Raw genomic sequence first — 24,727 nt, forward strand, 5'->3', positions numbered from 1 at the left:
GTCAAATCCCTCTCCCCCTGCCCCCCCTGAATCTTGACCCAGAGCACTTCAGTTTGCCCTTCCCTTCCTGCAGACAGCCCTAGTCATGCTACAGATTAACCCTAGGGAACACAAGTTCCCTAAGGCACTCCAAAGTGGAGCACCTTTTTCTGATCCCTCATTTGATGAAGGTTAATTTGTCACATGATCTGCCACTTTCAAAGTGCTCTGCAGCCATGCATGTGTGTTACAGCATGGCTGTAGAGCGGTTTCAGGGGGCCAATCAAATGATAAATGTAACTGCTGTCTGTGCCCAGAGTGATCCTGAGCATGTGCTAATTGGTTGGCCTGGGTGTATGTGGAGAAGCAGCAAGTGAAAAAGGCTTGTTTTTTTGGTATTGCTGGGCTTGTCTTGTGTACTGTGTCTGCTTGTATACAGGAAGTTGGAGGGTCAGGACATAAATTGATACTTTTGCAAACATAAGGATTTCTTGGTGGCTGTATTAAACAACAAAGAGAATGATTAATACACACTCTGTACTATTCAAAACTGACCAGCACTCCAGTTTTTTTACTGATGAACTTTCAGACATAAAACAGGTCCATAAACTATAGGCTCCATACATTAAAAAGTACTCAACTAGTGTGGAAAATTGCAATTCTGGATTCATACAACATCTGCATGAATTTTTACAGAATCTGCAATTTCAACCATAAAAAGGTCCCATAAATCTGGGTTATATATTTAAAATGTTCATACAGTCTGGAAACTTGTGACAGAGGCAAAGATCTATATTTCTGTCTTGGATAAAGTAAGGAAAAGTATTTAAATTAGCTTACCATTCTTACTGATATACTGGACCTTTTTACCGTGTTTTGACAGTCAGTTTCTAATATGTTTCCTGACAGTCCAGTTCATAAATTCACCTTTACCTTAAATCTGATGAACATGTGAGGATGTGTTGGCAGCCAGTATCAAGTGAAGTGCCCCAGGGTCAGCCTTGGGACTGGTTTTGTTCAATGTCTTCCTCAGTAACCTGGAAGATGGGATGGAGTGCACCCTCAGCAAGTTTGCAGATGACACCAAGCTAGGGGGTGTAGTAGATACAGTGGAGGGTAGGGCTAGGATTCAGAGAGACCCAGAGAAATTGGAGGATTAGACCAAAAGAAATGTCATGTGGTTCAATAATGACAAGCACAAAGACCTGCACTTAAAAGGGAACAGTCTTATGCACCGGTACAAGCTGGGGATCGACTGGCTATGCAGCAGCTGTGCAGAAAAGGACCTGCAGGTTACAGTAAACAATAAGCTGAATATGGGCCAACAGTGTGCCCTTGTTTCAAAGAAGACTAATGGCATACTGGGCTGCATTATTTGGAGAGTTGCCAACAAATCGAGGGAAGTGATTCTTTCCCTCTATTCTGCACTGGTGAGGCCACATCTGGAGTATTGTGTCCAGATATAGGGCCCCCACTACAGAAAGGATGTGGCCAAGTTGCAGAGAGTCCAGTGGAGGGCATTGAAGATGGTTGGAGAGCTGGGACACATAACTTCTAAGGAGAGGCTGAGGCAACTAGTATCATTTAGTCTGGAGAAGAGAAGACTGAGAGGGGATTTAATAGCAGCCTTCAACTACCTGAAGGGAGGTTCGAAAGAGGATGGAGCTAGACTGTTTTCAATGGTGACAGATGACAGAACAAAGAGCAGTGTTCTCAAGTTGCAGCAAGAGAAGTTTAGGTTAGATGTTACGAAAAAACTTTATCATGAGGAAGGTAGAAAAGCACTGGAACAGGTTACCCAGAGTGGCTGTGGAGTTTCCATCCTTGGAAGTTTTTAAGACCTGGCTAAATGAAGCCTTGGCTAGGGTGATCTAGCTGAGGATGGTCCTGCTTTGACTAGGGGGTTGGACTAGATGACCTTCTGAGGTCCCTTCCACCCATAATTTTCTATGATTCTATGGTTCTATGACTTCCAGATGCAATTGGTTTTTGTATTTCCAGAGGTTTAGCTGAGATAGTGGGGCCTACTAGACAAGATAGCTGTGAATAATCCCGTATCACTCCCAGTCCCACTCTGTCTGTGCCACCATCTGTAGCAATGCTAATATGACAGGCATTTGAAAAAAAGCAAGGCTGATGACATAAAAATCAAAATATTTTATAGACAAGTTTTGCTGCCAAATTCACATCTGTTTTGTGAGTGGGTGAGGGCCGCAGATGTGCTTCTTGCAGTTGTATATGTTTTGTCACTGGAGCTGTACATACAGACTTGCTTTCTTGGGATTTGTGCAGATGTTTTCCTTAGTGGCTGACTTAATTAACAAAGCCATTTTAGAAAGCTTTCTTACTGTTTCAGACTTACTTGTCCACTTTTCAGACAACTTCCTTTTTGTGTGCACTGCGGTAAAGTATTAGTTTTGTTAAACTACATCTCCCAGAAGCAACTAGATTTTAAAGTATTTATAGAAGGCTGCAGGTGTCGCTGCTAGACCCTGTAGTCCTTTTGTTTAAAATTTCTTTCTGGTGAAGCTGACCAGCTAGAGTAGGGGTCAGCAACCTATGGCCCATAGGCTGGGTGCAGCCTATGGATGTGGGCTTCAGTGGCATTCAGTGGTGACTCTGGGCACTCTTGGTTGTGGGCACTCTGCCTGTGCTACTGTGGAGACAATCACCAGGTGAGGATGGCTCCTAGCACCTGCTCACCCACCTGCCTCTGATGTGAGGTGGGTCATTCCAGCCCGCAGCTGGAAAAGGTTGCCTATTGCTGAGCTAGGGGGTTGTTACTGGATACACCAGTAGCTTCTAAGAAGAAAGGATTAACTTATGTACTGGGGAAGTAGAAGAAGCAACATTAACAAAAAATCTTGAGACCCAGGACTGGGAGTCTATCAGAATTGAGGCCCAGGATTATTTTTGCTGCATTAGGTACAGATTATTTCATGACAGAGGTAATAATCCCAACAAGTACCTGCATAGGTATCAATCAGAGCCTCTTTCTACTGAAATGGCACATTTCCATAGTTCCCAAAATTGTCCTGCATCTACTAGCTTGCTGAAATACTACAAAAAAACCCCTTCCTTGAAGGATGGGGAAGGGGACGTGAGCTGCCAGCTGGAGCTTGCCTGGCCTGAGCTGGAGGGGGGGGGGCATGCGGCAGGGGGGAACAATGACCAGTGGGAACAGCGATGAGAAAGTAGACATAGGATTTAGCTTGCTTAAAGCAAAGAAAACAATTTGAGTTTACTCATTTTTCCCCCCTTCCATTGGGTATAACAAAAGGTGGAAGGCCTCTAAACTGACAGTTGATTTTTGGGAACCTCCACTTTTTATGCCGAACTGAAGGCAGTTGATGGGGATGGTTGTCAGAGTTTATGGGATTTAATAAAATACTTAGCATTTTCTGAATGATGGAATTCTTTGAAAGTGTCTCAGGTTGGATTCGCAGGTTCTTATTGCAGGTTTTTTGGGGGTCTTTTGGGTTTCTTTCATTTTCTGCTTGTCTTCATCTTAGATATTTAAAGAATATCTGGTTTTTCCTTTTTATCTTTGTTGGAGGTCTCTAGTGTGTTTTGAGTCCTTTTCTTAACTGTAGTGGTGTTGGGCATTGATTAATAAGACATAGACTTTTTCTCATCTTTTTATGTACACTTGAGTGGAATAGGTGTTAAAAAAACAAGTAGGCAGCTTGTAAGAAAGCAACTTTCCACTCAATTAGTCAAGTTTGAGCTGCTTGGTATATAGTGCCATGGTCTTATTAGTTCTCAAGCAGGCCAACGTTCTTCCAGGAAACAACAGGGGATTCAAGACCTGAATTTTTAATTTAAAAAACCACATGGAGGAAAATCCTTTTATTTAGAGAGTTTGGAGTGGGTACATGCATCCATTCCTACCTTCTTTAGGCATCTAGAAAAGGGAAAGAAAATGTCACAAGGCTGTATTTTTTCCCTTTATAAGATTGCCTGTAGCTACAAATGTTGATGTATATTTTATTTTAAATTTTGTTTCCTAAAAAGGCCCTGGCCCTTTAAACTATACTGTTGTTTCATTTGGATTTATCTGTGGCTTCTGAAGTGGTAGGTCAGATTTGACTCATCGGTGTAACTAACAGATATGGACTTGCAAACGACTAATTTACTTGGTTTGATAAGATCTTTCACCTCTCCCAGAAAAGACATTTTTCTTCATAAAACATGAAGCTATTAGGACATGAAACATTTCCTTCCATTCAATGAATTCAACCTCTCCACTGGAGGCAGCCACTCATTCCAGGATGCTCTATACTTGACGTAATCTCCTTTGGAAATTGGGCTATTTTGGACTCTACTGACAACAGCAGCAATGTCATCAGGCAGCAAAGAACACAATCTTTTGAAAATGTTGCCTCTTAAAATGAGATGTATTAAAAAAAAGGGAAGATGTTAATTCTGTATCCAGCTGTGTGTAATTTTGTGAAGCAGAATAGGAGTGAGGGAAGGAGGGGGAATGGATTTAAGATGGACTTTGGGGCAGAGTTTAAATATCACCATGGAGATTATTTAAACAGGCTGTATGTAGGGTGTGGGGGTGTGTGTGTGAGAAAATATTTATTTAGTGTTACTTCTTTTGAAAAGTCTGTGTTTTGCCATATTTGAAGACAATCAAACCACTATGTTCCAGTTTTCATTTGGGTTATGTGATAGGTGCCCCTGAAAGAAAGGATATTTTACCCTTGTCATCTTGCTATTGGTTTTGCTTTATAATATTTTTCTTAAATAAATGGAGGGAAGGTTATCTTACCCCTTCCTGCTCCAATGGGAACTGGAATTGGAGGACTCCGTAAGTCAATTGTGTAACAAGCAAGCAAAAGGAAGAGAATGGCATGGAAGTAAGAGGGAAAAGGGAGAAGGTGAGGTGTTCTGGAGAGACCTTATACAGTAGAATTCAAGCTGTCTTGTTCAAGGAGAGAGGGAGGAAGAGACCTGTGTGCTAGAGGGAAAAGTGAGAGTGAGAGGAATTGTATCATACCCTCAGTATACCAAATTCCTCTTATCTCTGTATGATTTGCTGGTGACCCTGAAAGTACTGCTATCAACTACCACTGAGAAATAACCCCTGATAGGATCTCTTGGCAGTGGAACAAAGACAATTCTACCAGGACCTCCCAGTACACCTTGGGATATTAGAAGGTACATTTTGAAAACTTATATCTGAGACTCTTACAGGGGATGAGCAGGAACTGCTTTTTTGGAGGACTGAGGTTAGTGCAGGGATTTATCAAAGCATTCATGCCCATTCTAAAGCACTGAATGACGGCCCAGCCGGTTGGATTGCTGGACCCACAAAACATTCCTGACCTTCGCCTGCATCCATCCCTTGCATACTATTTTTGCTGCCATCAGTTGAGAGTTATGTTGGTTGCCTGCTGTCACAAATGTACAGTGCTTGAAGGGTTCTTGGGATGTCATGCATGTTTTCTTGAGTTTGTTTTACTGATATGGCATGTGTAGTCCTTATGTATAGATAGTGCCACTGCTATATTTAGCCTAATTGTTATTATGTTTGACTGAATTGTGATATTTGGTAAGGATGTAATTTTTATATATCTTTGTATTTCAGGCAAGAATGTGTAGTACCTTGTATTCCTCACCTATTCACAATAGAAGTAATTGCTGAGAATGAGTGTCTGACATGAGTTTGTTTAGTCATCCAACATGCCCTTCCAGACATTTCAAAGGAAGAGACTTGTAAGAATATCATTTGGGAGGATATTTCTCACAGGAGGGAAATTAAGTGTGAGAGAGTATCTTTAGAATATTGGATTAGTAATCTTTGTGGTTGAAAGGATGCATGTATTCTCTTGGTTGTAATTATATCAGAAAAGACTTTTATTCTGGTAAACATACACCTTTGAAGGGACAGGAAGTTATATATATGGTGTGGGCTCCCCCAAGAATCCAATGGATGATGTATGTAAATTATCAGATAAGAAACTGTACTTACATTTTGCTTTGAGAGGAATTTTTGGTCTTTCATTTTTTCCCCAGGAATAGGGAGCAGCTTTAGGGCCTTAGTCAGGGGGCTGAGTAAAGCAGGCTAACTGGAGAACTTGCAGAAGGTCCTGGCAGAACGTTCAGAGGCATAAGGTGTTTTCTAACTTGAGCTAGGTAGGAGCTGCAGTCTTAGGTTTAAGATGCAGGGTAAGGTCAAATTGTTGTTCTGATATTGTCTTTTGTTTGTGTGTTCTTATACCTCCGTCTGCATCTCAACATATTACTGATTTCTTATGTTTGCTCTTGTTTTTATAATCTTTCTGTTATCTTTTAACTTGCTTATAATCAGGCTAAGTGTGGTTTCAGAGTATTTGACCATACTAGCAGGCCTCTTATCCAGAAGAGTGAATCCATCTTTTCTGAGCATGTGACCGGATAAGGGTGTGATTCTGCTAGTTTGCAGCATCCCTTCTGTTCAGCTGGCAAGACCTAGGTGAGGCAGGTAAAGTTGAGGTACCAGAGGTCAGGGAGGTGAACTTTGGAGCATCTCAGTCGATTCTCAGTAGTCATGAACGACTGGTGCCTCCTGAGACTGGGGGACATCACGGGGGTGAGCGGGGACCGCTCACAGCTGCTGCTGGTGGTGTCAGCAGCGGGACAGGGTCGTGGGGGGGAAGGTGGCAAGCGGCAAGTGGGAACTGCTTGTAGCCACCACCAGCTGCATCAGCAGCGAGGGGTGTGTGTAAATGGTGACTGTCTGCAGAAGCCAGCAGCAGCTTTGGTGGTGGACAATCTTGGGGGGTGGGGGGGAAGTGCCCCCTGCCCCCCTATGCATCGCCTATGTCAGTGGTGAAGCAGCAGACAGCAGAGAGGGGCACCTGAAAGGTGTGAGAACACTCCAGGAGTGTGTCTTAGAGGCACCCCTGGCCACCTCTGGTGTCAGGGCATGTCAGACTTGTATGGTAGAGTCTCACCACACAGCAATAGGTTGGGTCACTGGCTACACTACATGTATAACAGCTTCAGCTCTAAGGGGCTAGCAACAAAATGCTTTGGAGACACTGGCCCCATCTGCACATTTCATTTAAGGCATGATAAGTGTAACCAGTTAATTACACTTTAAGTGGTTACCTGGCCACACATTTATTCAGTTAATTGTGTGATAAAAAGAGGAATCAGCTAAACATTTCTTCCACAGAATATCTGTAATAACTTTGTAGCTGCTTCCTATCATGCCATTAATTGAATGTGTGGCCAGGGGCCCTCGTGGCTGGGAGCCACATTGGCTAATTAGAGCTCCCAGCTGGGAGGACCAGCGTGCAATCCTGAGCGTAGGAGTTCCCAGCTGACGCTGGCTCTCAGCTGCAGGAGCACATGCCTCTGTGGTTGGGAGCCCCATCAATTGATAGGGTTCTCAGCTGTGAGGATGCTTCAGACACCCCTATCAGTTGGTGCATGAAGTCAGTTGCAGTTTCTCAGCCATGGGGGTGAATGAAACCACCCCTGATGCTGGGACACCACATCAGTTGCAGCATCCCTGCCGTGGGGACCCCGGAGGTGCCCCCCCAACTGGGAGACCAGGTCAGCTGATGGGGCTCCTTGCTGTGGGACTACATGGTGTGCTGGCATGGCTGGGAGCCCCATCAGCTGAGGGGGACGTAATTCCCCTGCACCAGCAATAAGCATACACCAGCACCCACAGTCATGTCTCCTGCCATATATTTGTGGCATTGCAAGAGATGCAATTGTGTGGACCATGCGTTAGATCCCATCATGCCTTTACCTGCATCATGCACAAGGATGGTTTTTCTCCTGAAGGTTTTAAATACCCAAACATTTTTGTTACAGTAAAGGCTGTTGCATCATATCCTCTGAACCCAGATTATAGCATAAACCCTCCTGCTATACCTCAATAACTGTGACATGGAGATCTTTGCATATAGAATATGTATGTGTTAATGCTTTAAATGTAGACTTGGGTAATATATTAGTGATATATACTAAGAGGAAAGGCAAAGACTGCAGCTGATATTAGCACATCTAGTATCTGCAAATGAAATGGGTATATCCCTGGGGTAGCAATCTGCAGAGTATCTCTGAGATCACATGGCTCTGTGGGATAGAAAAGGTAATAGGATAATTGTATTCTGGATCTTCTAAATTCATTTTTCAAAGGATTTGCATTATTTTAACTGTGTTTTTGTCTTGTTTTTCACTGTAGGTGGATGAAATATACCACGATGAGTCCCTGGGTGTTCACATTAACATTGTTCTGGTCAGAATGATTATGGTGGGATACCGACAGGTAAGGACAGGGATTGAGGGAGCAGAAGATGCCATCTGGGGCATGGGGGAGGGAGATCATAATATAAAGTGTAATCAGGCTTAAGTTTAGGGAGGCAGTGAATGTCCAGACTGGGTTACGTCTTAAATAACACCCCACCCCCCAATTTTCCCTTCTGTCTGGACTTGCTGCTTTTAGATTGGTGTGCATGTGTCTGGGAGGATGACTCAGTCTAGTTGTATATTATTGTTAGAATTAGGGATCTTCTCAGCCATGGTTCTCCTTGAACCAGTCCTCTGTGAGGATGTGTGACATCCAAATCTCTTGCAATATGGTTGTAACCACAGAAAGTCTGCAACAAACGGGATTTCAACACAGAACCTCGGAAGATGGAAAAAAAAAGGGGGAGAAGAGTTCATTTTGAATGCAGATGAAATTATTATTAGAGCAATACCAGAGAGTAGCAGTGTAAAATTGAGTAGAATAAGGTAAATTCTTTGCTCTGAATAGCTATTTTTGATCTTTTGCTAAAATTTAAAGGGCGATGGATTTCTGTTTAAATATGAAAAATTGCCAGTGTTCCACTTGCTTTTAGCAGCTGTAAAATGCTCTTGCTTTGCGAAAGGAATGGAAACTATCTTGACTCTTTCTCTCATGTGAGGCTTGCGGAAGTTTCTAGACTCCAAAATGTTTCCTTTTACAGAAAGCAAACGTGAGCATATCTGTATGGTACAGTATCCCTGTGGCTGCTAATTACAGCACTGAGCTGGGTCTGTGTGGAGTGCAGCAGAGTTAATTTCTTTGTAATTATCATCTTATTTGGTGAATTGAAGTTAATTTTTAGTTGCAGGGATTTTCTGTCACACTGCTGTGCAGATAGGAGGAGCACCTTTTTTTTAGACCTTAAAGAATTTGGCTTATGCTTTTTTGTTTACTGTACACAGCTGCAAGGAAAGGGCTCATTTTGAGGAGAGGCACAACAGTCAGTTGTCACCATTCACCAAGGGGAAATGGTTCAAAGCAAGTCTGGCATAAAGTCTAATGACAATAATATTGAGCACTTAAACCCTGATTCAGAAAATTGTTGCTATTCATAACAGCTCTCTTGCTCATGCTCCAGACACATTGCAGTCCAGCTGAGCAATTGCGTAAATGCTGTCCTGGGTAGAGATGGTTTTAAGTACTTAAGTGCTTGTCTGAATTGGGACCTGGTGATTCACATCCTTACAGCCTGGGATGAAGGTTAACCAATCCTTATAAAGGTCCATCAGGTAAGTTCTTCCAAATGAGAAAGCCAACTCACAGAGAGGCCACGAAAATTGTCCAGGGTCGCACACTGAATCAGTGGTAAGGCCAATATTTAACATAGGATTAGTTCTCTGGTCAACTCATGGGACAAGGTTGCCTCTGAATGAAGGGGAGTCAGGTCTTATGGGTTCAAATTCTGATTTGTCACTTATTTGCAGTGTGATCTTGGACCTCCTTGTGCTTATGCCACCACCTGCAAAGTAGGGATAATAGTATCTGAATCACAAGGCTGATGTGAGACCTCCCAGCTGTCGTGGAGCACTCTGAGATACTCTCATTAAAGGTCCTGCAGTAGAAGGTCTACATACAAAGTTTAAGGAGCCAAACTAACTTCATGTTTATATCAGTGTAACTGGTCTGTTGGTTGCTGGCAGTGTTATATTTAAATGCATAAAAGCACTCCTTTTACTAGGCAGTCATTCAGACTTACCTGAGTCACTCAGTATCAGTTCTGGAATAGGAAACAATTAAAAAGAATCTGTTGGAAGTTTCTGGCAAAACATGAATTGCCTGGTATTAAAAAATAGGGGGGGGGGATCCTTTATTCAGGCTCCTGGAAATGGAGAAGCCACAGTTTTCTCTAGCTAAGAAGCTGCTTAAGAAATGCCTGTGTCTATACAACAGAGCTGGTGCTAAGCTGTTTTTTTAGCAGTGGCCCCTGAGGAGTTAGGTGAGCAAAACAGGCAGGCCCTGGAGGTTATTTGGAGACTTAAGGCCATGGTTTCTGAAGTTCTGGCCTTGACCTAGCAGTTGTGTAAGGGGCTGTTCACTAGACTACAACACTCAAAGACTGTAGCTTTTAATAGTGGATAAATATGGTGAGAAAAAGCATGGGAGAGTTTAATGCTGTTTTTTTTTTTGACTGATTTGTCAGAAGAGATTTTATAAAGCTTGTTTGAATGTGATATTAAAAGCATTTTCCTTAGAACATAATGCAATTTGGTGCACTTTTTAAGGCAATTCATTACCCTGTTGAGAACATAGCTGGAAGATTCATGCATCTCTATGCAGACCAACTCTTCAGTGTAGTTTTCTATGTGTAGTACATAAATAATCCTGCCAGCTGAAGAAAAGAGACATTGTGTAAGCTGTTGTAGGTAAAAAAACCACTAGCATTTTCCAGGAGAATACTGGTTACCACATAAATATTCTTGGTGAGCAGAAACACAGTGCACCCTAGAAATGATTCTCATTATTTCCCAGGGGTATAAGGAAAAGATTGAGACAGCATACAATGTGGCAGGTATCAGGTTCATGGCCTGGTCTAGCCTAGTGATGATATATTGAAAGTAGACAGAATTAAAAATCAAAAAGTGGCAGCTAAGAGGTTGTAAATGGAGGGGAGCTATTCTGGGAGATTCTTTTCCCCACCATGACATAATGAAATTAATTATACTGTTCAACCTGTTCACAATATCAGTTTCCTGGATTGCTTTCAATAGTCACTGGGAGATCAATACCGATTCCAGTAGACTCCTGGCCAATCCGGGAGGGTTGGCAACCCTAGAAGGTAATGCTCAGATGTTTGAATCCGCATTTGAGGAAAAGCTCAGTCAGCTACTAGATACCTGTGAGCAATTGCTGCTGGAATCCTCATATAGCCCCTGGCTGATAACCTATGACAGATTAAACAGATTTAATGTTTCCTCTTGATTACTGATAAAGCTGCCAGCTTTCCCTGAAATCTCAAGCCAGCTTCCTAGGTTTGTTTTTTGCTTCTTGATTTGCATTTTATATTATAAAAAGTTTTAAAAAAATCACAGAAGAGACAAAGTTTCTCATAGTCTTAAAGATGTGTCAGTTCAACAATTAGTTTATAACCAGTGAAGCAGATAGAAATGTCTGCAAAGCAGATGCACTATAGGAGTTGAGACCTTTGTGGTAAGAATATTTCCATAGACTTTTTAGAAAATAGTTGCTCCAATAATTGATTTAGGGGGGTAAAAGAAAATAAAATTAGAATCAAGGAAGTTACTGTAAATGAATCACAGAGTCTCAAATGCTGATGGTTTATGAGGATCTTAGATGTATGGTTCAAGTTTTTCAAAACTGGGCATTGGTACGCTCAGTTTTGCCAGGTTTAAGTGACAAGTACAATCACATTTTCAGAATGACTTGGGTGTCTAGCTCCCATTAACTTTCAGTGAAATTTAGGCTCTTTCATGCCTAAGTCACTTTTGAAAATGGGACTAAGCTATGTTACCAAAGTCCTGCAGCACTGTGCAGAACAGTGCCTAAATGCCTTTAAAAATTGGAACCAGGTGCCTTTACTGGAAGTGATATGAAAAATCAATGAACATTTACCAGTGGAAACAAAGCTCCAAGCCTCAGTGCTTTGAAGGGCTTTTAATCTATTAGCTATAAAATCATAGAGCAATTCAGTCAAAAAACTATTGGGTACTAATCCCCTAAACTTTGCACCAACCCAAGTGTACCCTACTGCCTAGACTTAGCCTCTCCTTCCTTTTGTTCTGCTACTGAGCAGCCATATAGCCAGGGGGGGAACTGTTAAGGTTTTAGAGGCTGCAGTCTTGTTATCTTGTCACAGGATGGCTTAATATCTGAGTTCTGACCTTTTACTTCCTGAAACCACAGGATGCATTCTTGACAGCAATGCTTCAGCCTTTAGTTTTTCTGCAATAGATTGAGTGGTATGTAGCTTACTAACTATGGGTCATTTTAAAAGTCAGATCCTTTGTGCTCTGTATGAAGTACTAACACAGCTTTTCAGAAGAAGTAGGTGTTTACCTTTAAGTCCTTGGTCAAATTATGCCTTTCCAGTTTACTGTATTATTGTTTACTGTATATCAGCAGCCTCCATTGGTGGTGATGGTTTTGCATATCTAAAATGTCAGGGGGTTCTCTATCTGGAAATCTTTCCTATATTTGCCCCCAGACTCTGGCTAAGGTTATTTTCCTGCTAACCTACTTGCCTTTTTTTTCTTTCCCAACTAGTCTGTTAGCCTGATTGAGCGAGGGAACCCTTCTCGGAGCCTGGAGCAGGTCTGCCGCTGGGCTCATTCCCAGCAGCGCTCGGATCCAGAGCATGTCGAATACCATGACCATGCAGTATTCCTCACCAGGCAAGATTTTGGTCCCGCAGGTATGCAAGGTACTGTATTATCTCCATCAGGTATGTGCAGTGTGCTGGGCTTGAGGGAAAGCCAGCAATTGAAAAGGATTTTCCACTGACACAGTCTTTGTCTCAGTGACCTTAGGTCCAATAGGACTCTGGAAAAAGTTATATAAAATAGTATTTAATAGGACAAATGGAGGCAAGACAAAACTGGAGTATTACCTTGACCTGGAAAAAAAATCAAATGGAAAAATCCCTATCAATTAGATACTTACCCATGGCTGCTGTCCCAGGTAAAACTAAAAGGGCAAAGCCAGTAAGATGAAATGTAAAAAGAGGTTACTATTTTAAGACATCTCATTGTGCCCTGTTGAAAAACTGCTGCAATCCCAATATATGACAAACTGATTTTAACAGAGCCAATTTCTTGGTCACTATAGAGCTGAGAATGAGAATGTTCCAAAAATTCAGGGCCAGAGGTACAGTTTTGAGTAGTATGCCAAATGCCTTTGCAATTTGCAGACTCCTGTTGACCCTTGGCCTTACAAGCAGTGATGACAGCATAAGAATTCCAAAGCTCAGACGAACAGGTACGAGTGAATTTAATGTAGAGGCTTTGATATTGATGTTTATTCTGAAAAACAAATGTACATGGCAGGCCTTCTGAGGGTTAACTTCTTTTATCGTAGCATGTTCCAGGATAGTTAATACCATCACCTTTAAAAGATTGATTCCAAAGTCCCCCCAACTCATTCTTTCTCTAATGGCAGGCATAGGAAAAGAAACATGAGCTAATCTTTGTTAGGTTTTCTGTGAATAAGGGTCTTTAGTTGATAGAGAATTTGAGGATTAATTACAGTAGATACCCAGAGGTCATTAAGGTCTTTACATTACATTCTTGACTGAGGTATTGGGTGTCAGAACAGTCTGTATCACAAAGTAGAATGCCTGGCTCAAAATGCAAAGAATACAGCACTAAACCATTGACTTCAGAGCCCAGAACTTCTTGGGGAAGTCAAATATAACACCCTCCTTCATTTGGAAACTTGGTTTAGAATTGTATAGCTATGTTTTTGAAATACTTTTATTTCAGTTTTCCAGAATCTTCCTGGCCAAGTGTCTGTGTCCAGATAAAAAGATTAAAGGGCTTTTTTGGCATGTAGACAAATGAAGGAGACTTGCAAGACTCTATCTTGGTGGGAAGGAGACTTAAAAAAATCAGTGTGGGATTTGCCTGTGATTTTTATCCCAGGGTGAAAAGGAAAAAGCATTGTAAGACTATATTGGGTGGGGGGAGATCTGGGGCTTCTGTGACAGAGGGGTTCTCTTTCCAACTGGATGAAGGCTTGCAGGTAAATCCCAGTGTGAGAATCTCCAACCCACAATTTGGAATCAAGATACATTCCATAGACACTCCAGTCCCTGGTCTCTCATCTTTATTTTTTTATCCCCCTCCTTTCTATATAATTCCAAAGGGCAAATTTGTTTTCAGTTGTGTCCCATGTGTCCTTCATGATGTCACCCAGCTTTGTTGGCATGGCATGACTTACTGTGACTCTTCATCAAAAACTGTTCTTCCTTCTCCCCTGGTAGTGGGAGGGCTAGGAAGCATGGCTGAGCAGATCTGTCCTAATATGCAGATAGACTGCGCGTAAGACCTTACAGTGCATCCAAGCAATGGACAGGGGGGATCATAACTTATCAATTTCTGACAAAAAGTGTATTAATACTATAATGGAATAACGTTTCTTCACTTCCTCTGCATCAGGTACACAGGGCACTATAGTTAATAATGACTATTTGTTAGATTAGAACTACTTTTCGTATATTCATTGCTCCAAAATGTTCATCTTCTGGGCAGAAATTTTTCAGGCTTCATCTTTGCCTGAACTTATCAGATGGACCAATGATTCTTCAAAGCTGGTATGCTTTCTCTGACAGCAGCTAATGCCAGATATATCAGAAAAATAGCTAAGTTTTCATAATGGATGATAATGTGATAACATGCAATTAGAGGAAGTTTCCTCCTAAATCCAAATGTTTAATGGTTTGTATGTATCCCTAAATACCAGTTATTGTTAACTGGGACACTATAATTAACCATATAAATATCTAGCGATATTTTGCATCCTACTATGAGGCCCACAGGTTAAATATTTTCCATATAAAGTTATCCCTTTTTATTCTCTCTTATGTACATTCACTATTCCCTTTCTTTGGTTTTATGTTGTGAGAGAAGAGTGACCTCCTCTATAGCATACACTTTTACATGCACCTAAATCCCATCCCATCATTCATCCTAAATATATTGACTCAGTTTTCATACAGAAGACATTCTATAGTCTCTAATAATTTTTGTTGTCCATCTCTGGACTATTTCTCTTTATTCTATATACCCTTTGAAATTATTTGGCCTGAACTGGACACACTATTTTAAGGTCTGGCCATATTATTGTTAAAATATATTGTTAAAATATTTTCAGTATCATAATATCACTTTCTTAATTCAGTAATATCTTGGTTACCTTTTGGACATGCATTTTAAGTGGAAGTTTTCAGTAAGCTGTCAGCAGTTGCACACTGGTCATTTTCTGACAGTAATTTAGTTTGTCTGTCTAGTAGGAAGTTTGAGTAAAATTGCTTAGCTATTTAAGTTCAGATTGGATGAAAAATAAATGCTTCCCATTTAGAACTACCAAACTGGTTTTTTTTTTTAGAAAAGGCTATGTGGAAAAGAGCTTGGGAGGCAGATTTTACTTGTGGAAGGCTAGTGACTTGACTGTGTTTGAAAAACAAGAAAGCTATTACTTTAAGAAATCATACTTTGAAAATCCCAGTGGAAAGAAGTCCTATGTAAAATATCATTTCAGTGGACGAAGAGTTGCTGAACATAAGAAAAAATGTTCAAATCCATTAGACACTGAAAATGGCTGTTATTTGGCAAATAATTTAATCCGTGAATGGTACTTGATCAGTTATTGAGTTGATTGACTACCATTAACATTATTTGTTAAATAACTTATTGATTCAGACTGGCAAAATAGTTGACTAATGTATTGGCTGAATAATACTACCCTGTCCATTCTCTTTCAGTAGGCATACATATTTCATGCAATGAAAAATCATGGTCAGGTATTTGATAAACTACTTCATGTTGAGTTCTTCTTAATAGGAGGTTAGGAAACTGCTGCTTGGGAGATGGCTGGATCTTGGCTTAGCTGTATAGCCTCAGTGTTGCCCTTCTAAAGTCTTTTGGTCATACCAGTCAGAGGCCTGATAATTCCTGTCCTGGTCCACACTTCTTCCCACCTGATTTCTCTTTACTGGGCTGGGTTTTCAGTAATGCCAGTGTATCCAGTGATGTGGCCATAACCGGCTGTATCTGACAGTGCAGCCCAGTAAGAGGCAACTGTCTTTCCTCTCCCCTGCTCCTAGCCACTCTTTCTTCTATTCTGGGCTCCATATAGCTCAGGCTTTGAACTACCTCTTTCAGATTGTTTCAGGGAGGTCTCTGTTTTGTTCTCTTGACTGAAATCCCTCTTTAATAACCATAGCAACAAAGGGCACTTTTACATATGCTGTGGGATGCGGCAACAAGCGGTTTAATTAGTGACCTGTGCTAATTAAAATTGATCGTGCGTCACATGATATGCAGCAGCATCCCTGCACTGAAAAAATGGTGGCAGGGTGCTTTGAATTAAAGTTCATTGAATGTGTTTAATTTCAAAGTGCCCCACCGCCATTTTTTCAGCATGGGTGTGGCAAAGTGGGAACCCCTGACTAGCCACAGTGCTAGTCTCCTCACCTGCCTCTAGCCTGCCATGCCTTGATGACACATAATTAAGGTGTTAATTATGTGGGAGGCTGCACTTTGAATTCCCTGGTCTCCTGGGCCTATGTATGCAGCTCCAACTACCCCTGTACTGCATCCCAAGCCTCACAGATGTTCCTAACAGCTGAGCTCTGCTCTGGCCTGAGTCTGGGCTCAACTCATCCCAGTGTTAGGCCTCTCGCTTTCTGCCCTATTATGGGCCACACTCATACCACCCCCCTCTCACTGAGGCCTCTCCCCCTCCACCTTCTCTCACACTGTCTCTCTCATGCTGCACCTTTGCAAGGCCACTCTCATACCGCCCCTTCTTTTTCCTGGGGCCACACTCACCCTGCCCTTGCCCGAAGGGTCCTGGGGCTTGTTTCCCTGCACTGTTCAGTCAGCAAGCGTGTGGCCTTTTGGGCATCTCTCGCGACCCTCATCCGAGCGAGTGCTGGGCAGTTTGCAGAACACTGGAGTGACTCTGCCTCTAGTCCCTCACTGGGTTGCTCACCTATCTGCTCTGAATAAGGGGCTCATGACTCGCCCCACTGTTCACCTGCAAGCACTTCCTCAGGGGCTCCACCCAATCAGCCTCTGGCCCACCTGTGGCCTCAAATGCCTGAAGGCTTACTTGGACCTAACCTGGTCCCCATGTTAGCAGGGTCTACCCTCAAGCCCCCTGCTCACCGGGACTCACTTTGTGCTCTTTTTCCCAGGGTCTTATGTTAGGCCTGCTGATCATGGGGCCTCACTACACGTCCCTCTCGGCAGTTGCATGTTGCCACTATATCCCGGCCCCTAACTCTGGCCTCTCTCCTTAAGCTCCGAGCCCTTCAGTCTCACTGGGATCCTTACACACAGACACAGACACAGTCGGGGCTCCTAGCCTCTGGGCACCTTGCCTCTTCACTAGGCTCTATAGCCCTTGCTAGGCTCTCCAGGCCTCCCAACTGCCACTTACTTATTCCTATTTTGGACTGGCTCTTGGGGCTCTGACTTTGGCTCATGCAAGTGGGCCTCTGTAGAAGCTGAGAAGTCATGTCTCAACCATTTCCTTGTTTGCACACACAGCTGATTGCCTTATGTGTAACTGCTCGTTGTTATGGGTAAATCTGAACATAACTCTGACTTTACACTGAGCTTGTGCTTGCAGAGTCACTGGAAAGACTTTTTGAGTGAATACTTTAATCATTAATGTTGCCACTTTTCATCAAGTGATTTGCTGGTGTTGGGAACTCCCTGAGATGAGCACACCTACTGCCAGGAAGCAAACATTTACAAAAGCATTTGATTGAAATTTGGTTTCTTAAAATTGCCTTTACCACAGGAGTCCAGTACCATCAGAACCTCTGGTCCTTCATTTAGGAGGGGTTCTCAGGAAACCATTTATTTCTGTTTTAATTTTTCATGCTTTGCCAGCTTCACAATGTGCCGATCTACCCATTCGTTCAGGTTATGGATGAGGTTCAGCAGAATTACATCCTTCCTCTCCACCCTGTTCCACAGTAATTAATATTAGTTGTTCCACTGCTGCTGGGTTTCTATGGAATGAATGGCTCAGAAGATACATGGTGTAAGCAGGTTAGGGCAGTCATGCACTTCCTGGAAAAGCTGCAGTGGCAACCACACAGTGTCAGTGTTCAAAATAGGGATGGCAGCCTGAGGACTGTCTTAGTCAACTTGAAAGCATACTTGGAGCACATGGACAGCCATGTCGTTTTCTAACAAGGGAATTTTGATGACTTTCTCTGCTCATTTCCTGACTTCTAGTGCCATCACAGCAAGCTCAAGTTAATATGCTAGATCTCTTTCGGATTGTCTTCAGAGCCATGTTTCTATCATGTAGGAAGGAAATGACCCTCTGCAGGGAAAGCAGATGTAAGCATGGCCACTAGCTCTTGTGTAGAGCCCCATCATGTCCTCATGCTCTGGAGTGCAGGCTTCTCTGGCTGGTGTTGTGATGAGATATCTGAAACTACTGGGCAAATGTCATCATACTGTTGAGCCCAGGGGATATGTATGCCCCTCCCTGCTCTGACTTAATAGTGGAAGCATTGAGTTATTGGAGACTGTTTGGGTGAATGTGTGTATATATCTCAAAGCCTTCTTGCTGCTTGTGTTGCATTAGATTATCTTTACATGGGGCTCTGAAGTTTGAGAGATTTCTCCCTGTCCTTTATTTTATCTCTCTCTTTCTTTTTCATCTGAACTATTAAAATTTAGAGGGCAGTCAAGTCCAGTCAGAAGTCCAAAAGACTGAAGGGGGAATCCAAACTCAAAGCATCCTTCTGGGCCAACATCTGGTCATGGTTTTGGAGTAAAAATTTCAGTGATGTCAAGGTGTAGAAAGAATCGCAACCATGGCAAAAGCCTTATATGTAGAGTGAGGTGGGGCCAATAAGTACAGGGATTAGATACTTTACCTAAACTCCATCCCTTGGTTACATGTAAAAAGATGGCCCTATTTTTGTTTCTAGTAAAGTGTTGCTCATTTTATAAAATAACCATGTACTTTGGGATCTTGGTAGCTTCCACCTGGGAAAGCCCCAGGGTATGTGTAGTAGAATTCTGCAGGTGAGGATGGGATAGCTGCATCCACACAAAGAGCTGTCAGGCTCTAAGGAAGCTGAAGATTTGAGCTGAGATGCATCAGCCATGCAGGCACATCAGTCTGCTTCATTTGCACTTTTGTGATTTTCATGAACACTAACATTCACTCTTGAAAGGGACGTAGCCACACAACTCTTATTGGGATGCTGTTTTGTGACCTGTTTTGTACTGAATTTCTCTGGAGCAATCAAAGTGGTACTCTGCTTTGGCTGCTCTTTGCCATTGGCTCAGGGATGGTGGCTGCCATGACTGATGAAGGACCTGCAAGTTCTTTTGAAGCCTGTAGCAGGAGATAGGGTTAAATTGAATGGGAAGGTACTTGAACATGTGCAATCTGGTTGGTCAGGATGTACTGACATTAAGGCATGGAAAGTATGACAAATGTTTGGATATGTCAGTTAACATTAGTCTGTTCTTGGCACTAGGAGCCATGGTGACCTCACTGGAAATCAAGTGCATGGTCCCTGGCTTCTGGCCAAATGTTTTACCATTTGCAGAATTTGGTCCACTTGTGGGCTGAAGATTTTTCATTGGTAGTGTTTGTTTTCTCTTCTCATCACAGTAAAGACTTATCTGCATGCCCCTTATTCTTGACCAGGAAGGGCTGAGAAGGTAGATTGGTTTCCAGACTGATTCATTCACTTATTTTTCCCACGAGACTCAGTTGAGGTGATGTTCACCTCTCCACTGTTAACTGGGTTGAGACTGGCAGTCTATTCACACAATCAGTGTTTTCAGCAACTACTGATTGGTCCAGAGTCAAATCAACAATTGCAAGGTGAAAGCTTTGTAATCTATGACCTATCCATTCTGCCACCTGGTCCAATATCATGCATGGAAAATTATGAAGGAAACTACAATGGGATTAATCTGAGAAGAAACTGGCAAGTCAGACATTCAGCGGAAGATGTGAATAGGTGCAAAAGGGACAAGAAAGGCATCACATGTATTTTCAGTCCAGTTAAACAGGTGGTACATGGATTACAGCAGTTGCTGATGCACATGTCAAAGATGTAAATTATGCCCTCTCTTCTTTTAGTGTGAGAATTAGTCAGGAATGAATGTAATAGTCACTGTGGGGGTGTATGGTGAGATTCAAACAATATGTAATTTCAATACTTTCTGAGCCCATTTGCTTCCATGAGATATGAGCCAATGGGACATATGATAGGCTTCATTTGCATTAATTCCCAGGCAGCTGCAAGGACCATGTGTCTCAGCAGGGAGCTGAGCATGAAATATGATTGCAACAGCTCTAGTGTGTGGTTCTTCCCTTCTCATGACCACCTCCCTTTTGCTCTTTTTTGTGTCTTGCTCCAGGTTATGCTCCTGTCACAGGTATGTGCCACCCTCTACGCAGCTGTACTCTCAACCATGAGGATGGATTCTCCTCAGCATTCGTGGTTGCCCATGAGACTGGCCATGTGTGAGTCACTGGATATTTTTTTACTGCTGCCTGGTGGGTGTGTCTACACATGCATTAGATCTGGGAGCAGTTTACCTGTGACTAAAAGCTCCTGGGAAGGTGTCCACACATTCAGGGAACTGGGAGCAGATTTGCTGCTAATGGCAGCAAACTGCACTTGATTCCTAGGGTCCTGCAGTGGGTCCCTACTGCCACCAGGGGGAGCTCTATGCTCCCTGTGGGTGCTAACCTGTGGGATGGCAGGAAGCACCAGGCTAGGAGACAGCTGTCTCCTGGCCGGAGCTGGAACATTGCACCCCGCCTCTGGAGGGGGAGGGGCTGCCTGCTGCCAGGGTGGAGACAGTGTGCCCCCTCCCCCCGGCAGCAGGGAGCTCCTGGCCCTGGCTTCTCGACTGTGGGCATGAGACTTAGAATGAGCGGCAGGGGAGGGGTAGGTCCCACCCCCCTGCCCTGATCCTCTGGTGGGGCAGCTAGCAGCCAGCTTGCTCCTAGCTGCCCTACTGGTAGATTGAGGCTGAGGGCTGGAACCAGCTCCACTCCTGCTGTTCTTTCCAAGCCCCATGCCTTGATCACCTGATCATGGCACAGGACTGGGACCTGCCCCCTAACCAGGACAGTTCCCAGCCCCCACCCCATGATTGCAGGGCAGGAGCTGGAGAGTCTGTTCCCTGCTCAGCTCTGTGATTGCCTGTTCCCCACCCAGCATGTTCAGCTCTGCAACCTGTTCCCCAGCCAGCTCCACAATCAAGGACCTGGGCTGGGAACGGGCTGCTCCATCCCCTCCAGCAGGGAGTTCCCAGCATCAGCTCCATAACTTCAGGGCCCATGCTGGGAGATCTTTATCTCTCAGCCCAAGTTCCACAGTTGTATGCATTTACATGTGCATATGCTCCCCATGACTTCAGAGCTTGGACTGGGAAATAAGGATCTCTCAGTGCCAGCCCCACTGTCATGGAACTGGAAAATAAAAATTTCCCAGTCCCTACTCTCCAGTCATGATCTCAGAGTGGGGGCTTGGAGCTTCTTGCTGCCAGGGTAGGGGGACATTGTCCCTGCCTGGGCTTTGGTGGCAGATCCCACCCTGGCAGCAGGCAGCTCCCAGGGGCAGGGAGCAATTTCTTGCCCCCTGGTGGCCAGCTCACTGGGAGCAGATTTGCCCCCGGTCAGGCGTCTACCCGAGCACTACTGCTCAGTACCTAATTGCAAATAAATTTGCTACTTGCATTTGCAGGTAGCAAATTTACTCATGATTAGTGAGGTTTACTGCACAGTAAGCACATGCACAAGTAAATGTACACGCTTACTGAGCAATAAGTACACTACTTTGCAGTAAAGAACCTCATGTAGATGCACCCGATGGCTCAGTAGGGTGTTGAGTGCTCCTAGCTTGTCTGTACTGACATGCATAGTAGACTTGCCCTCTGAATGAGAAGCTGTTTTGTGCTGAAATAATGGCCTTCCAAAATAATAACGTGGCATTTGATAGTGGCAAACATAGGAAAGTAGTCATTTTGCATCATAGCTGGATTAATGAGTCACTCCAAAGTAGTTTTGCTTTGGCGTTTGCTGCTGACTCGTTTATAGAGCTTAGAATCCGCTGCTTTGGTTTTAGCTTGAGTGTGGCTATCAAAAGCCTTTGAATGCTGCGTTTTACTTCTAAGCATGAATACTTGGTGAAGATGCAGAAAAGCATCCAGAAATTCAAAAGCCATCTATTGTTCCTATATAGAAATAAAACCCCACATTCAGATGCCTTTAATTCCCACACTTAGTCTGGTGTGGTTGTTACAGGCATGCAGGCAACAGCAAGTTTTCTGCTTGCTTCTCTTTCGGGACCAGCAGCCTCTTGGTGGGATATACAGTGTTCCCAGGTTGCTATATAGTAGAGTCCTGGAGTAGAACTGGGGGAAAAAAAGTGCTTACAGTGACTAAAAGGACATACTTCCTGGTTATGGGAACCATGAAGCTGTGAACAAAGTGACAGAATCTCCATCATCTGAGTAACTTCAATTAGACTGGAAAAAAACACTCTGTCAGAGAGTGTAACAAGTAACCTTAATGAGAATAGATCTCATCCACCTTCTGTTTTTTTATTCTCACCAGCAGGGATAATGGGAGTTATTTACATGTACTGTAATACAGGAGGAATCATGCACAATACTCGTTAAGCTTATTACAAATACATAATTGACTATTCCTTAAAACTGTAAACCATAAAAATAGAAATTATCCTATCCTGGCAAAGGGAAAGTTGTGGACTTGTATGGAAGGGACACTTCTTGTCCATCCTAAGAGAATTTCAGAAGTTTGTGAAACAGTCCATAGAAAAATGGAGGAGACTGAGATGTCATCAGCTGGTTTTGTGACTCTGGATTGTAAGGTCTTAAAATTCAGTGGCCAGTCACACCCATGCTGGCTGGGAGGTGTCCTGCTTTGGGAGAAGACAGAATTCTCTCCTAGTGGCTGTTCTTTATCCCATGGGCTGAAAAGTTGAGTCCAGAGGAGAATGTTGGCTTTATTAAAAAGTAGAACAACTCCTCCATTGGTTTTTTCATCAAATGTAAAGTATTAAATATCCTGGACTGGATTGTTTTAGTGCATCTGGGATAGATTCTGGACACAGTACCTGGAGAGACTCTTTATTTCCTTTTATCCTTCTCAAATTATTTTTGTGTCCATTGAAACATGTGTCTACCAAAGAAACTGCAGCATAATCTGCTGGTTTCTAGCATGATAACTACATCAGTGGTGGGTAGTACAGATACTGAGTTAGCTTCATAATGTTAACTGTGAATAGAGTCACAAACAGGAAGCAGAATTTGGACATTTATGACTATTAAATATAACAAACTGGTATGAAGCCAAAGGCTTTACTTAAGATCCCACAGCTGTTCCTTGAGCAGTCAAATCTGCTTTCAGTTTACAACAAACTGCTGTCAGATGTTTAATTGGGCCAAAGCAACAGAGTCTTTAACTTAGTGTACCATCTGTGAATCAGTGGCTTTGAATCAAGCATATACATTGTATATTATGACTAAGTACAGTAAAGACATTAAACTGCTGGAAAGATAGTCTCCCAAAATCCATATAGATCTATAAGGAAACATGGACAGGATGGGAAAAAAGACTTATCTGAGGAAAAAATGATGAGAAGGTGAAATCATGTGAAATTATTAAGACTGTTGGTTAAAGTTCCTCTAAATGAAGTTTATAAATCTGATCAGTATTTCTGCATCATTGTTTTTGCCTGTGCTCAGCTTTACAGTGTACTTGGAGAGCACTGTTAGTTATAATGAATGCTGAGAAGTCCTCTTAGAATCAAATGGATCATTTCTTGTTGGGACCTTTCTCATCTGCCCTCCTTAAATTACTAGCAGATCCCTGTCCAGGGTCTCAGCTAAGAAGAGATTAGATGCTGGTATTGAAAATTTCTGCCAGGACAAAAACTTACACTGTGCCATTCTGATCAGCCAGGGTTCTCCCAAGTAGCTACTTCCAAGTTCTAATGTCCATAGTTGGACAGTTCAGTTTTGGGCATCATATTCTTTCTGTATGTCATGCACTGTCTTGCACTGTTAGTGAGACTGGAATTGTGTGAGTGCTGGAAAAGTATTGATTGAATATTGGTCCAAACAATTTGAGATGTGCCAGGAATATGTCTTCTTCCTTGTCCAATCTAATTAAGGCTTATTTGGGAAATATCAGCATTTAAAATTTGACTGATGGCTGTTGCTTGATGGCACACCCTAAGAAACACAACTCAAAGACTTTTTTAACAGGTTAGGTATGGAACATGATGGCCAGGGCAACCGATGCGTAGATGAGACCAGCATGGGGAGCATTATGGCACCATTAGTGCAGGCTGCATTCCACCGCTACCACTGGTCCCGATGTAGCAAGCAGGAATTGAACCGATACATACAGTAGGTCACTTTTAATCATTGTGATTTAAAATTAGCTAGGGTATGATTTTGGTATACAAATGAATGTTACAGGCATTTATATGAACGCATGTGTGCATGGAAAGATGAGAGTGGAAGCAAGGGTTCTGATTGCAAAGACACATAGCAAGGAAGGCAGCAACAAGAAGAAACTTGTGTAGCAGGTGCCACAAGTGTTTCCGTAGAGCTGTGGTGCTTGACCTTTTCCCTGGCAGGCCAAATGGGCAGTGCCCAGTCCCTCCATGGGCTGGATCCAGCCAGTAGTCCTGATCTGATGCCCAGGGTGGGTACAGCCCCATCCAGCTGCCTGAAGAAGGGC

General features: G+C 42.9%; 1 protein-coding gene across 3 annotated transcripts in view; it reads left to right on the top strand.

Annotated features, from left to right (window-relative positions):
• Positions 1-24,727, top strand: part of ADAMTS14 (ADAM metallopeptidase with thrombospondin type 1 motif 14) — a 168,317-nt gene that overhangs the window by 93,767 nt on the left and 49,823 nt on the right. For 2 of the 3 annotated variants that reach the window (XM_019507809.1, XM_019507811.1), the window contains exons 5-8: positions 8,171-8,254; positions 12,497-12,653; positions 20,362-20,467; positions 24,247-24,390. In XM_019507809.1, the coding sequence (XP_019363354.1) occupies positions 8,171-8,254; positions 12,497-12,653; positions 20,362-20,467; positions 24,247-24,390 (491 nt within the window). The remainder of the gene's footprint in view (positions 1-8,170; positions 8,255-12,496; positions 12,654-20,361; positions 20,468-24,246; positions 24,391-24,727) is intronic. The other variant, XM_019507810.1, reaches the window with a different exon arrangement.

The sequence above is a fragment of the Gavialis gangeticus genome, unplaced genomic scaffold (genome assembly GCF_001723915.1).
Source record: "Gavialis gangeticus isolate Ggan-Ray unplaced genomic scaffold, GavGan_comp1, whole genome shotgun sequence".
Classification (NCBI taxonomy): Eukaryota; Metazoa; Chordata; order Crocodylia; family Gavialidae; genus Gavialis; species Gavialis gangeticus.